At 41.0% G+C, this 13,712-nt stretch overlaps 2 protein-coding genes across 5 annotated transcripts in view; both read right to left on the reverse strand.

Annotated features, from left to right (window-relative positions):
• Lim1 (LIM homeobox 1) overlaps nucleotides 1-6,632 on the reverse strand; it is a 50,610-nt gene extending 43,978 nt beyond the window's left edge. For all 3 annotated transcript variants that reach the window (XM_078192139.1, XM_078192138.1, XM_078192137.1), the window contains exons 1-2: nucleotides 6,553-6,632; nucleotides 103-295 (exon numbers count right to left, since the gene is read on the reverse strand). In XM_078192139.1, coding sequence (XP_078048265.1) covers nucleotides 103-275 — 173 coding nt within the window. In that variant the 5' untranslated portion in view covers nucleotides 276-295; nucleotides 6,553-6,632. The remainder of the gene's footprint in view (nucleotides 1-102; nucleotides 296-6,552) is intronic.
• Nucleotides 6,633-12,276: 5,644 nt separating this feature from the next.
• On the reverse strand, nucleotides 12,277-13,626 carry LOC144475478 (mitochondrial fission process protein 1). 2 transcript variants are annotated; one of them, XM_078191434.1, is made up of 3 exons: nucleotides 13,098-13,626; nucleotides 12,801-12,928; nucleotides 12,277-12,725 (listed from the first exon to the last, which is right to left on the reverse strand). In XM_078191434.1, the coding sequence occupies exons 1-3, from the start codon at nucleotides 13,153-13,155 to the stop codon at nucleotides 12,441-12,443; spliced, it is 471 nt and encodes a 156-aa protein (XP_078047560.1). In that variant the 5' UTR covers nucleotides 13,156-13,626; the 3' UTR covers nucleotides 12,277-12,440. The 2 variants fall into 2 exon arrangements, with proteins under 2 accessions (XP_078047560.1, XP_078047559.1); XM_078191433.1 differs by having other exon boundaries at nucleotides 12,277-12,728; nucleotides 13,098-13,402.
• Nucleotides 13,627-13,712: the final 86 nt, after the last annotated feature.

Below are 13,712 nucleotides of genomic sequence, written 5' to 3' on the forward strand. Positions count from 1 at the left end.
GGTGGGTCCCGTGAGCGCGAGTCCCACGTGGGATTGCAGTTTCCAAGGTCATCTCCGCGTCGAGATGACCTCGTCAGACCGCAAACAATTGTTTTCAAGTACCTGAAGAAGTCCTCCCTGCAGAAGAGCTTCGCTTCCCTGGAGAAACACTTGTCCTGCAACGCGGTTCTGCAATCGAAGCAGCGGACGCACTCGATGTGCCATGCTCGGTCCAAAACATTCAGCAGGTACTGATCCATAATTGGTTTGTCGCATCCTGCACATGACAGGAGCATCGCCAAACCGCGTCTCCCTGCTGCGAAAAGAAAGAGAGCATTCGTTGAACAATCGGAGTCGAAGTTCGGTAGCGGCGAAGGGGTGGTCGGCGGGGCTCTCGTTACCGACACGGTTACGAATCAGTAAAATTCTCGTGTTTTGGTTTCCCTCTGTCCTTCACCGCCCCCTACAACCCTTCGCCGCCAATCATTGCGAGTTTGTATTTTCGGCGGAGCGCGTGCACTTGATCAATATTTGTTGAAAAGCGAAACGTCGAGAAAGCATAGAGCACACGGTGCCCGCGACTTGACGAGCTGTTTTAATTCTCGTGCACACGTTGAAATGCGCGGCCGCGCCACCGCGGAAAACGAACGAGAAAATCGAGGAAATTCTGGGTGAACGCGTACGCAGCCGTCTGTCTGTTTGTGCGTTTATTGTATTATGCGCTTGAATAAATGAATTTATTAAATAATCCCCCGCAAGAGCGTTTTTATGCTTTCGATAATTGTAAAACGGGAAACGCGGCGAGATCGGTGATTCCGTTCCGTCCGGTAGCGCCGGCGTTACCCCTAGATACGATTCCGTTCTTGTTTTCCTCTTTTTCACGATTCTGTATGCTGATAACAGATCGTCTGGATAGACTAATTGAGCGATTAGACCGTGCCGGTCGAACGCGAGTAGAGCACGTGCGCCCGATCGAATTTTAAACAATTCCGATTGCCGGTCAGATTCCGATTCGAAGGAAAATCCCGACCGCGTCGAGGCACGTGCATAACGAACGGCGCATTGTCCTCCGACTTTTTGTAATTCGAACGGATTGATTACCGTGTAGCCTATCGAGCTGCGTCGAACAGAGAGCCGTGAGGCGCGAGACCATAAGCGCGACACGATGCGACTTTCTCTATTGTTGACGACGAGCCAGCCGTGTCTGCGCAGACCTCGGAAAAACAATCGAGTTTTCACGAACGATTAGGGACAAACAGGGGCATCGATACGATGAATGCGCTAATGTTACTTAACACTGCACTGAAATTCGAGGTGAACAAACGGTCGAAATTATCGGCTACAAACTGATCAACGCATTCTTTGTCAGAAGTATCCAAAATATTGGATGGTTACACATGTAATGTCCTATGTAATACTATTATCTATTATATATTAATAAATATAGTATATATAGTATATTATGTACCATATACATAATAAGTATATCTACTATTGTATATTTTATTACATATCTTTGTAAAGAATTCAGTTGTCCTCTATTCTTGTATCAGAATTGCCGCCGTCTGAGATTGACAATGATGAAAACATTCCGTTTACGCACATGGTTCGCAACAATTAACGTTTGAGTAAAAGTCAGTATAACAATGAACAAATTTTAAAGTCGATTTTCTCGAAAACGATGCCCCGGTTATGTCAAGATTATATAACATTTTTGTCTTATTTTTTACGTATAATCTCCTCCTGATCGGTTGTCCTACGAATTCCGATCCAATTTATATAATTTTAAAATCCCGAATCGAACTTCGAAAGTACAGACTCCATTTCATAATTTAGATATCTTATGCGACTTTTAAGAAGAATTTATTTCAGTACAAATAATTTCATTCAGTACGAATCTGAACAAATAAACATAATGCCACGGTAATGGAACATAATGTCAACGCTTTCTTTGGTCGCGCCAATAGTCAATGACAGCAGAAATAACAAAGTGTAGAAAGTTTTATAAATTAAATCTGTGAACGACCAGAAATGTGATGTCTTCTAAAATAGGATTGGAAAACTTATAAAAATTATATTTGCGCGAAGTCATTAAAAATCGGACACATCACGTGTAGCAACCAGTAAATTCAATTTCATTGCATAGCTGATTGTAAATACCGATAAAATATTCGTTTTATATTTTCTACCGATATTGATTGGTCTCAACAGAACGTTATCCGTGATTAAGATGTTAAGCCTCTTGTAGCTGCGTCCTCACTTCAAATGATTTTGACGAGGTAAATATAGAATCATTTGTAGGATCATAAAATTATGGGAATTCGTATGGAAGCGGGATTACTTTGACAAGAAGTAGTAATGAAAAATGTCATTCTTGCAATTGATCTGTTATCTTTCGTGCAAATTCGCATTTTGAAGAGAATGATAAAAGAATGGAATTATTTGGAATGAAAAATATTGAATCTGTATGTAAGTTTATAACCTTGTATAACCTTCTTAAACGATTCATACTCGATTCAGCGTATCATGTCTATATTCTCAAAAAGAAATTACTATGTGTTTTCATATAAAAATCATATATTTTTTTCAATCGTTTAAAGTTTTACGGGAAATGATTCCTTTAAACAATCGATACAGTACCGAGATTAATGTATATGCAATTTTTGTACACAAAGATTTAGAACACGATAAACTACCAATTAAGCAAATTGAATGAAACATACTAAACTCGTATAAATTGCATAATATATTCACTAAGTACCTGAATAACGTATGCGCGTAGAATACGAGATTCAAATAAATTAGTACCATATTTCAGTAGACTCGATTACAAAACACGCGCCGTTTATAGCAACATAAATAATTACAACGGGCAGTTGTAGAAACAGGTTAACAAAGTCAGTAATCGTATTTAGTTCGCGCGTAGATCCATTAATTGTCAATAATTATATGTTGATCTTATTAACGCGTTTCATGCCGCGGAAGTCGCGCCGATAATTACGAAACGTTCTCATTGTTGAGATTGCCCTTTGCTGCGCTTTCTTCGCCTCTCTTCCCCCTATGCGCCTCTCTTCCCGTTTCTGTATCGCGGCTCCTGCTCGCTCCCGATCTCTGACTTCTTTTTTCGCCATTGCTGAACCCTCTAGGGTTCACTCCTCTCTTTTTTTCGCGGTTTCCACCAATGGGCGGAGAGTTCCACCCTGGTGGCAGGGTTGTCAACCTAGCAACCCTTCTCCCACCCTTAAGGTCTGACCTTGCGCATCTCATCTCCCTCGGTTTCGCCGGGCGGGCGAGAAGAAAAAGGAGAAACGCGAGTCGGCGCGACCCGAACCACCCCGCAGTTACCTCAAGATTTAAATCGTTATACGCGGAATCGACTTACGAGTAATTCCTCCGGCGAAATTGGCTTCCCAAGAAAAGTCTGCGTGTTTCACGAAAAAGAAAATCTATCCAGTGTCCCGGCGAATTTATCGCCCGATGATCGCCCGCGGCCAAATAAACGAAAAAAGGACTCGCAGCGAAGTTTCCCGGCGCGCGATTCCATTTTCGAGAAAGTTAATCATGGGAATTCACCTGCGCTTGACTCGCGAATAAATCGATCGAAGAACATTTTATTCTTTTAATTCAATGCCAGGATTTATGTTCCCCGGCGTTGGCCTCTTAGCAACATTTTTCTTTGTAAATTCAAAGAGAAATATGTATCGGTTAAAACGTGACACCGAGAGAAAGTTCATTACGGCAGAAAAAAATCATTATTTCAGACGTTGTATGGATATCGTGGGCAATTATAAACTTTAGACTTTTTTATGAATCCCATCGTTATTGCGACTAACCAAACAGTATACTTTTTTCCGAAGATTTATACCTTGCGCGAGTACGTAAAAACATTGTAGTGCCAGTTCACTGGTTCTTAAAAAAGCTGCAATTCATCTGTCTAAAATATTATATTATAACTTCTTTATAACTTTCAGTACGTACCAGGTAATGAAAAATAATTCCACGACAGATCAAAATTGCTTGAAATAAAAAAAGCAAGGACGCATTTATCTGTTCCGCAATTTATTAAACTAGCCCCTAGATGGAGAGCTTTCCATGTTTCCTTGACTAATAACTTTCGCATAAATTCGACCGCGCGAAAGACGGACAGAGATAACGCTATCGGAAGTGCATCCCCTAATGCAGTTGACCTTCCATTCCAGAAATCAGATACCGCGGGCCAGTTTCACGAGCGAAACGCGGAAAAAAAGGAGGAACAGAGGGCAGCTTTCCCCGTACCCTCTGAACCAGATTAGGATTAAGTGTACGTGAGACGAATGTTTGGACGGTCCGATAAAACGGTCTCGATTAATCCAATTCTCTGGCGTGTAGCGCGCGACGCGTGCCACCTTTTACCGAAACCGCTTCAACCGATCGATAACGATTCGAAAACGACACAAAGCATATTTCAATAGAATTCCATTTGAAGTCGTGCGCAGAAATTTGATTACGGTCGGCCGATGTTTACCGCCCCGATGTCGCGCGTCTCGAACAATCTGCTCCAAAAATATATACCCCTGATTAGAGAGGGCGAAGCGGGAAGCGGGGCAAAGGTATTCAGCTAATTTGCATTATGGAAGAACGTTTACTCTGTCACAAAGGAATTGCATTCTTGCTTGCGCAATCACATCTTGTTTGTCTTTACAACCCATCGAGAGGATGCAACGTTTGGAATAAGAGAAAAAAAAAAGTAAACGAGTCTTGCAATAGAGTAATTAATGTTTTTCCCGCAATTAATACGCTTCCTGATCCCTCTGGCTCGGTTTCGAGAACGAACCTCGCGAATAATGTACGATTCTCGACTTTGATGTCGGAGGATCGTACGCAGATGAACTCGCTTGCGGTTTAATGCTCTGCGTAGGAACCTACTCGTGCAGCTGTTAGAACGATATGCCGTTCCGTATAAAATAAATGAGAATTTGATCATGATTACGATAGAGAAGAATTTGTCGAGGAGACAAGAATGGTCGGGGCAATTGTGTCGAGCATGGTCGCAAAGTCGAACATGATATCTTCAGTGTCAATATTTTTCTTGGGGCCTCCCTCTGGGATCATAAGCGCCCTAAAACCCTTTACGTGCTATCCACCTACCACTCGGCTACCAGTCTCGATAGAAGTGCAAAGAATTCGCAAGATAAGCGAAAGCGCAACTCGATTTAAGAATTTTTTGCGCACAGAAATAGACGTGTTAACGGGACCGCAAAAAATTGAAATAAAATACACGAGGTCGACAGTGATCCGTTGATAATCCCCGATTGGTTATAATAGCGGAAGTAAAGGCGTGGAACTTAATATGTTTCATTGATTCATCGACCGCGTCACGAAGTCGATCTTCCGTCGCTACGATCGAGCGTCACTTTTACCCTTATAAAAACGGTGAATTTTCAATTAGCCTCCACTGTACGCGGTTCAACATTTTCGAGAAATTACATAGCCGGCCCGCTTGTGGCTGCCGCCGTGACACCACAAATCAATCCGTCGATTTGACACTAATAAGCGTTATGAATTAAACATCGGTTCCCGAACAAGAAATTTTTCTCCGATCGGCGCAGCTCTCTCGGCGATAATCGGCCGCATGCGTAATTTTACTCGTGTGTCCGAAGACGATGGTTTCCTCGAATCGCTGGTTCGTTACGCACAATGACGCGTGTTCAACCCTGTCCGAGGCGAATTCATCCTCGTTAGATCCGAGCCCACGGAATGATCCATGGAACGATTCATCATCGCGGAGAAAAAATTGACGCATTCTTATGACATCCAAATTACGGTACGATCAATCACGATAAAGGAAGGATAGACGCTCTTGCGATCCAGAAAGAGTTCACGGAGAACCACCCCTTGGAACTAAAAAGAATCCCTTGAGTTTTGAAGAATCGAATAGCTCGTCCAAGTTTCCACTATAAATCTCCAAAACAGCTGACTCTATTGCTCCTGAATATTCGCATACGATTGTATTCTCCCAATTCCAAGATTGTTTTTACTTAAAGTCTCGAAGGAATTCCTTTTTTCAAAATTGGGGATCTAAGATTTGTATCTGCAACATCTCTCTCGACATTGTGTCAGACAAGTGTCGTAGAATTGTGCCTTTGTTTTAAAGCGAGAAATTAATAACGAGCGAGAATATAACAGTAGTCTCAGTTGGTGAAGTCAGACAGCAAGAGGATAAAGCTTTCAATGATAGAGGTCGCGAGGCATAGTTCTCGAGAACAATTTGTAGGAACTATAAAGTGGTAGAAATCTACGCTATTACAGATTCTAATAAGTTTCTGAAATGCAACAGATATACTCGCGTACTGAATTTTAAACGATTCTATAAAGATGGAGATTCTATGAAGATGGGTTATCTTCATAGTTTGCGTTACAGTACCTCTTTCCTTTATAGGCCTCGTTTCTATGCTACTGTAACTGTGCCATAAAAAATGTGCCTTTTCATATAATATCTAACCAGATGAATTCTCGGAGAGGGTTGAGCTCACGTGACGAGTCGAAGTCGAGCAACTAGATATGTTACATTTCAAAATAATAAGGTCCACTTACCTATGTTACAAGCCTGGGTGACGGGCAAGGGTGCGCAGCAAGGCCCGCCGAGGGTCGCGACCCTTATCCGGGGGGTACCAACCCCCCCGGGGCCCCCTCCCCCGCCACCGGCACCCCCGTAGCCCTCCACCTCCCCAGCCGCGACTGCGGCCACCCCTGTCCCCACTCCCTCGCCGGGCCCGGGACCACCACCAGGCCCACCTTCCACGGGCCCGTATCGGCCGAACGGTCCCGAGGGCCCCAGTGCACCCACTTTTACTGCGGTGTTATCCCAACGGCCGTTAAATCGCACTTCTCACACTTCCCCCCGTTTGATGCCAGTTTTCGTTTCTCTCTCTGTCTCTCTCTCTTTGTCTCCCTCTCTCTCTCTCTCTCTCTCCCTCTCTCTCTCTCTATCTTTCTTTTTCTTTCTCTTTTCTCCCTCTCTTTATCTCGCTCTACGCGCACTCGATATTTCGACAAATACAGTTCTCTCCGTTTCTATCGTTAGCAATACACCTATGCATCTATTTCGTATAGTTCCGCGCGTGTACCCTCTGTACGCACGATTCTAGATCCACCAGCCCGCGATCTGCTAAACGTACTAGTGTTTTCTATTCGTCTTTTCGTTTCTTTCTTTCAGCGGTGCGTCGAAGACCACTGAATAAATTCAACGGAACAGTGCAGTCCCGGCTCTGGGCACCAGTTCCTCGGCCTCGTGTTTCCCAGCTGACAGATCAGTACCGTCGGCACATCACGACCCCGGGGTACACGTAAGTAGCTCAAAATCGTCCTATCTCGATTCTAGACACTCCGCGATCGGTCATGGCATCGCTTATGTGACCGGTATCGCGTCCGGATCTGTCAGACGCGACATGCGCGTCCGCGCGACGGACCGCATCAACAAACTCACGATCTGTTTGACAGTTTCACGCCGGAATATCGCTGGAGCTCGTGTGTAACCAGCGCGCCCTGTACACGATGTCGTTCGACCAGCCGAGCAACAATATTCTCTGGACGGGCACTTGTCGCTTTTCGTTGGTAGCGAACGGTGTAAATCGCGGCGATGGGTCCGATATGCGATGATATCGAAGGAACCAGGCAAACAGTGCGGTCCGATAAGCGGCATACGAACGAGGGTCGCGGCGATTCCCGAGCACGCTCGCCTCAAGTTCGCCAGCCAACTGGCTGCACCTGTGACAGCCGCGAGGGCCCCCCTCTACTTGGAGAGACGTCGCGCGCCTCGCCGAAATCGGCTACGCCCATTGGCCACGGCCACGGCGCGGGACCTTTCGCGCTTCCCAGCGATTGGTCGGCCAGACCCCGCTCGGGCGTAGCCAACCCCGTGCGCCGGCAGACATGGCCGTGGAATGGCTGCGGATCTATCTCGCAGCGCACAGGACGCTTCTGTCGTTGCTACTGCTTCTCTGCCGCTTCTGCCGGCTTGTGTTGTTGCTCGAAATAGCCTGCCGCCTGATTCTCCTCGTCTCTGACGCGCTATCGATCCCTCTTCGGCGTATACCGAACAGAAGAGCACCGAGCGAAATGCCACAGGTTTCAAGACAATCTTTGCCTCTCGCGCCCGCGAAATATTCCTCCCCCGCTCCCTCCCGGTCGCCATCCCACCCCACCTCTTTGCCCCTCCCAAGTTGCTGCTCGTCCGTCCCGTTTGCTCTTATTGCCTTCTCTCGCCTCTATCTTTTCTCTCTCGACCGCGATACTCTCTGATATTTCCTTTTCGTTCCCACTTTTTAACCCTCTCTTTTCTGTCCAACAGTGTTCTTCGATTCGTCTTTCTCTCTCCCGCCCGTTATTCGCGCCGATAGCACACACTCGACCGACCACGCGTGCATGTACCAATCTACGTGTACGTTGTGTACGTGCATTTATACATATATGCGGTCTGTGTTCGCGACTCACGAGACATAACCTTATCGCGAGGCTCGTTTTGTGACGGAGGCGTGTACCGAGGCGACGCGTTGCTTTCTATCGATTAAGGACCTCTTCGCGCTATTGTTCGACGGTTTTAAGGGCCAATGGTGCGGACCCTTCGTCCCGAGCCACTTGCGACAGTGTTCGCGGAGAGTCGTGGTCCGATAGACGATTAACTTTGTTTCTACGAGTTGTTGTTTCAACACCGATCGGAATTCGCACGTGTCAACCTTCCGTATTGTCCGATGAACAATTAACTTCCCTTGTCGCGGTGTCTGCAAACAATGCAAGCCAATCGTATCGTTTGAATGTCTGTTTTCTTAAAGTATTCCGATATTAATATGTTCAGCTATTTATGCGTTATATTTTCGTACAAGAATTTGCCGGGTCCGAGATTCGAAATGACGAGCGCGCAAAAAAGAATTTAATGGTAGCCGCGTGCGGTCGTAATTAACCCTAAACAAGTGGCTTCTATAAATTACACCACCAAGGACTGGTTAAGCTTATTACAGGGGTTGACCATACACTACTGAAAAGCTGTCGAGATTATTATAGGCTCCCGTGAAAAATCGACCGCCACTTAGATGTGTCAATTTGTAACGGGGCATCCGAGTAAGTATAGTGCTTTGCCATCTTCCTCTTGTACCTTTTGTGAACGATGACTATACCACTCCGATAGAAAACTCTTCCGTTCTCGCCTTTGTAATTAATCCTCCAAGGCGGGCCTTTTTGAAATACCCATAAATGTGCATAATTAGAACCATTAAAACATTTATTTATTCATTCTGATTGCATTTTCAACTGTAGCAAAATATTAGATTTCTCATCTGAAGCTAACAAAAGAGAGATTATGCCTTTGGAAACATAGGTCGAGAGAAACTCAAATATTGCCTATATTTGTTTGTTATTGTAATTGTTATTATCTTTACTCCTAATTACTTAAATTCTATGTTCAATTTTTGAAATCTTCCCACCATAAGTCAAAGTAATTCAATATGCGCCCCGGATTATCCACCATTCAGAAATTAACTACTTAATAGCCATAATTGCACAAGATTTTTATGACTCAAGCAAATATTTTATTTAGCATTTTCCCAGAAGAATGGAATCTAATTACACTATTAGTGAATTGTAAACATTAATACAGAATAACCTGTTCAGTTGATCAACGGTAAGAATGAAAGCCGGGTGTTAAAACAATAACATTTTACTATTTTCGTCTTTTTATGGAGTCGGCTAACTTGTCTGATCATGACTCGCTAATTCCACTTCTTCTAAACGCTAATGTGGACGGACCTGATAAATCTACTTCAATCTTAATTTTTTGATAACGAAACACCATATGAAAAAATTGAAATATTTTTTTAAAACTGTTTTTACATGTATAATTCCGGTAGTATCGGAATTTAGACGCCCCTGTGTATTTAGATAGGCACCGATTGGAAACTTGGAAAGATCAATTGAGTATTCCTTTAACACGTTGACGACGGCTTGACCCACCGGTGGGTAATACGTGTCAGACTCGTGGGCTGCGTACATTTGTTTATTTTGCTTGCATTTCACAAAATAGATACTACAAAATAGGTTTATGTTATTTTATCTGAACATTATAAACAGATATTCAATAGTAAAAACATAGAAATTCAATATTATAAACTTAACATAATTATTTAATTTTTGTAAATTTCGGAAAGGAAGGAACATTGTTCGTGTCATTACGACGGTATCAAAAAATCATGGATTTAGTGGTAAAAAGTTGAATAAGCAGTTATTTTGGTTCACATTGTCTTTAACTACGTTCAGAATGATGTGCTCGAAATGAACATCTTCATCGTGAGAACACCTTGGTCAGTTTAACGACAAACCACATTACGATATTCTGGATAGGAACTGTTATTAACACACTCGTCATGGATCTTGATGATCTTTGGTTTGTTACAAAACTGCACACCGCGATACGTACGATTACCAACAGTCGATCGTATACGATCTTATCATTATCGAAATATTCTTCGTGTGCATCCCGTTATTACTGTATTATAAATCTCTTCGTAAACCGTGATACGCGGAATTTCACAATCAGAAAGATCCTCAGAGTTCAAATTCTTTGCACGTTTTATTCACGTCCCGGTAGGCAGTAAATCGTGTTACGCCAACTGTTAAGAGCCACTAAAACGCGGTAATACGTAATAACTGTACGAGAATTAATTAACCCAAGAAGCATATCTATGCACAAATGAAGCTCTCCTTCACTTCTAAATATTTTGTCTGTAGATAGATTTGTCTCTGATAGATCGAGCCAGTACAGCATCCTTGGTTCTACCAATAAAGAAACAAAATTTATACAATATCCACACACGTAGGGTAGAAGGAAAGAGTTAAATTTATGAACGCAAGAATTAAATTCAATCTGTGGAAAAGACTTTATTCAACACTGTATAAAAGCCTTTATACACCATCAACACAATTTGTAAACATTATTCTGCACCAACAGTGTTTACATATACATTATTTATTATATTCTGGCTTAGTTTAGTAACAAAGAAAATAGATTTTGAAAAGTTAACAGATTGTACGGACAAATAGCAAATTCTTATTAACTTGTCAATTTCATACGTTACGCTATAAAAATTGTAATGAGGGGAAACATTTTTATAAAATATAAAACAAAAATGTCATGAAAACAGAATTTTTTTCTGGTTTTTACATTCTTTCCAATCGAATCATTTGAACACTACTTGTTGATACTTGAAATAATTGCGCACAAAGCGGAATTCTCTAATGGCATCGGATGCGTTAGTCGGTCAGTAAAAACCACGAGGTCAGTTCCGTGAACAGAGAAATACGATCAGTTTTTCTTCTTGACTGACGCGGCGATTGTACTTGCGAGAAAAAAACTATATGTCACAAGTATGACAGGCTATTCGTTCCTACGCAACGCGGAGCCATTGTTCCGCAGCTAGCTAGTCCGGCCCGACAAGACGATAAATGGGAAAATGAACGTGGCCTGCGAGTTACGATCTTCCCGTGCACGGTAATTATTCTTGGTTTTCCAGTGGTTCCGTTCGGCTTATTTGAACCCATGGGATCTAATGATAAAGTCGTGAACCTGAATTTCAAATTATCGGAATCCGTATTCCTAATGCTTTTTTCCGCGATTATGTTAATTTCTTATTTTGTTAACATGTTATGGGACGTGTAATCATGAAACGCTTGAAATTAGGAGATTTCATCGTAATTGCGTACTAATTGTCACACGGGAACAAGTCGCATCAACAATTGATATTTCTACTGCGTCTGATCACGTACTGGATAATGCTACTGACAGTGTTTTACTGACAAAGTCGAAAATAACTGCCAGAAATGCATTTCATTATTGATCTATTATAGACTCCATATTTGTATCAAATGCGATTAATTTTTATATAGATTCTGAGTTAGTTATTTGTTGGCAATTATTTTGTTATTAGTCACTGTGAGTACTTTCTTCTCATTTTTCTAATAATTTGTTTCTATAATATACATAAACGTATAACGTCTACAAAAAAATCAAAGAGAAAATAATATAAGCAACATTGTAAAATTAATTGTGGTAAAGCGAAATATATTTTGAATTTATTAGGTTGAGTAAAACCTCTTTAACAAACTAGTCTATCCAACTTTGTAGAATAATCCCAAATTACGAGGTCTTCTTATTCTATACCAATCCTGTACAATAATGCAACTCTACTAAAGATACAAGGAATCTTGCCATTAATTAAAATTAGATATAAGGGTAGACAAGGGTACAATACAAGTCGAAAACAATGAAAATAGTAATGTAACAGATTTTTATTCATCCCTGTTACTGGAATGAGGAAAAGCCATTTTGTCATTTTGTAAAATTATTATAAACCATCATACTTTCATATGTTTTGAAAGTTAATTACATTCAAGGCTTATTGTCTGAAATTTTTACCTATAGTTTATGCTAATGATCATTTAGGATAGTAGCCTGTCCACTTTCTGTAAGTAGCATTCATGACTTCATCTACTACATTATCTATGGGCTTTATTATGAGTGGTATAGCAGATAGTCCAATTGCAGTGGGTATCCACCGACTTCTTAGGACAGGATTACAACTTTTTCTTTGGAAACATTGGACAGCAGCACAAATTCTATTAATCGTAAAACCTGGAATTATTATAGATGCAAATGTTTGCCACAATAAGGTATCGGACATGGAATACAAAGCACTTTTGGTTGAATCCTCAGATGTCTCCTTCTAAAACATATTATTTTCATGATTATTATATCATTTAATGTTTTTAAAAATTGTTTCTATAACTTAACTTACATTATACTGTGTCCACCCCTTATGGACTGTATCAGCAAGAACATACCCAGTAGAGACAGCATAACTGAGCCACACTATTGAACTATGTATTATTGGTCTGAAAGCTTCACCCACTTCATTTGCGTATCCTATAGGAGTAATTATAATTTGTATGTAAGTAGAGTAATAAATGCAATATGAATAAAGTGAAATGAAATAAGGGCTAATAAAAATAATCACAAAGAAGACGAATTCTGTAAAAGGAGAACTATCAATGAAAATTTAAGTAACAGTGCTTGATAACCTGTTTTTTATTACCCAAATATCTTACAGGTGTATCACGAAATACATCTACTTCTTCTTTTTCTTCAGACATTGTACAATTTGCAATTTTTTGGTTATTCTTATCCTGAATAACATAACACAATTTTGCACATCAGAACTATTCAATTACAATACGCTACTTAAACGACATTGGCGTAGAGTTGATTCAATTTAAATATGCACTCCATGAATTTTGAAAAATATTTTGAAATTTTATAATCATTTTAAATCAAAAGTCTCTACATGAATCTAATTTTCTAAATGGAGAGGAAGAAGAACATCAATTTGACAACAAAATTGAACTAAAATCTAAACTCCGAATATAGGGAATTGTACGGTTGGACATTCTGCGATACTACACTGTACGTACGCGGGAAGATATTCAAAATCATAGAAAAATTAATTTTCATAAACTTAGTTAAATCTCTACATAAAGATCTAATTATTGTAATATAAATTGAATAAGCGCATTTATCGAATTTATCGAATTCAACTAACGATTTCATCATGCAACTTCGTATTTTCATTAAGAACACATACTAAATAATGAAAATTAGATTAGGTTTATAGAAAAATTTAAATTTACAAACAAGAAGTAACAAATACAGG

The sequence above is a fragment of the Augochlora pura genome, chromosome 10 (genome assembly GCF_028453695.1).
Source record: "Augochlora pura isolate Apur16 chromosome 10, APUR_v2.2.1, whole genome shotgun sequence".
Taxonomy (NCBI): Eukaryota; Metazoa; Arthropoda; class Insecta; order Hymenoptera; family Halictidae; genus Augochlora; species Augochlora pura.

Excerpts from the sequence above, each read along its gene's own strand:
- LOC144475478 (XM_078191433.1), bottom strand. The coding sequence starts at position 13,155 with ATGTCTGAAGAAAAAGAAGAAGTAGATGTATTTCGTGATACACCTGTA. Across the intron at positions 12,929-13,097 it reads TACACCTGTAAGATATTTGG|GATACGCAAATGAAGTGGGT; the intron begins GTAATAAAAAAC and ends TTACTCCTATAG. Across the intron at positions 12,729-12,800 it reads AGGGGTGGACACAGTATAAT|AAGGAGACATCTGAGGATTC; the intron begins GTAAGTTAAGTT and ends AATATGTTTTAG.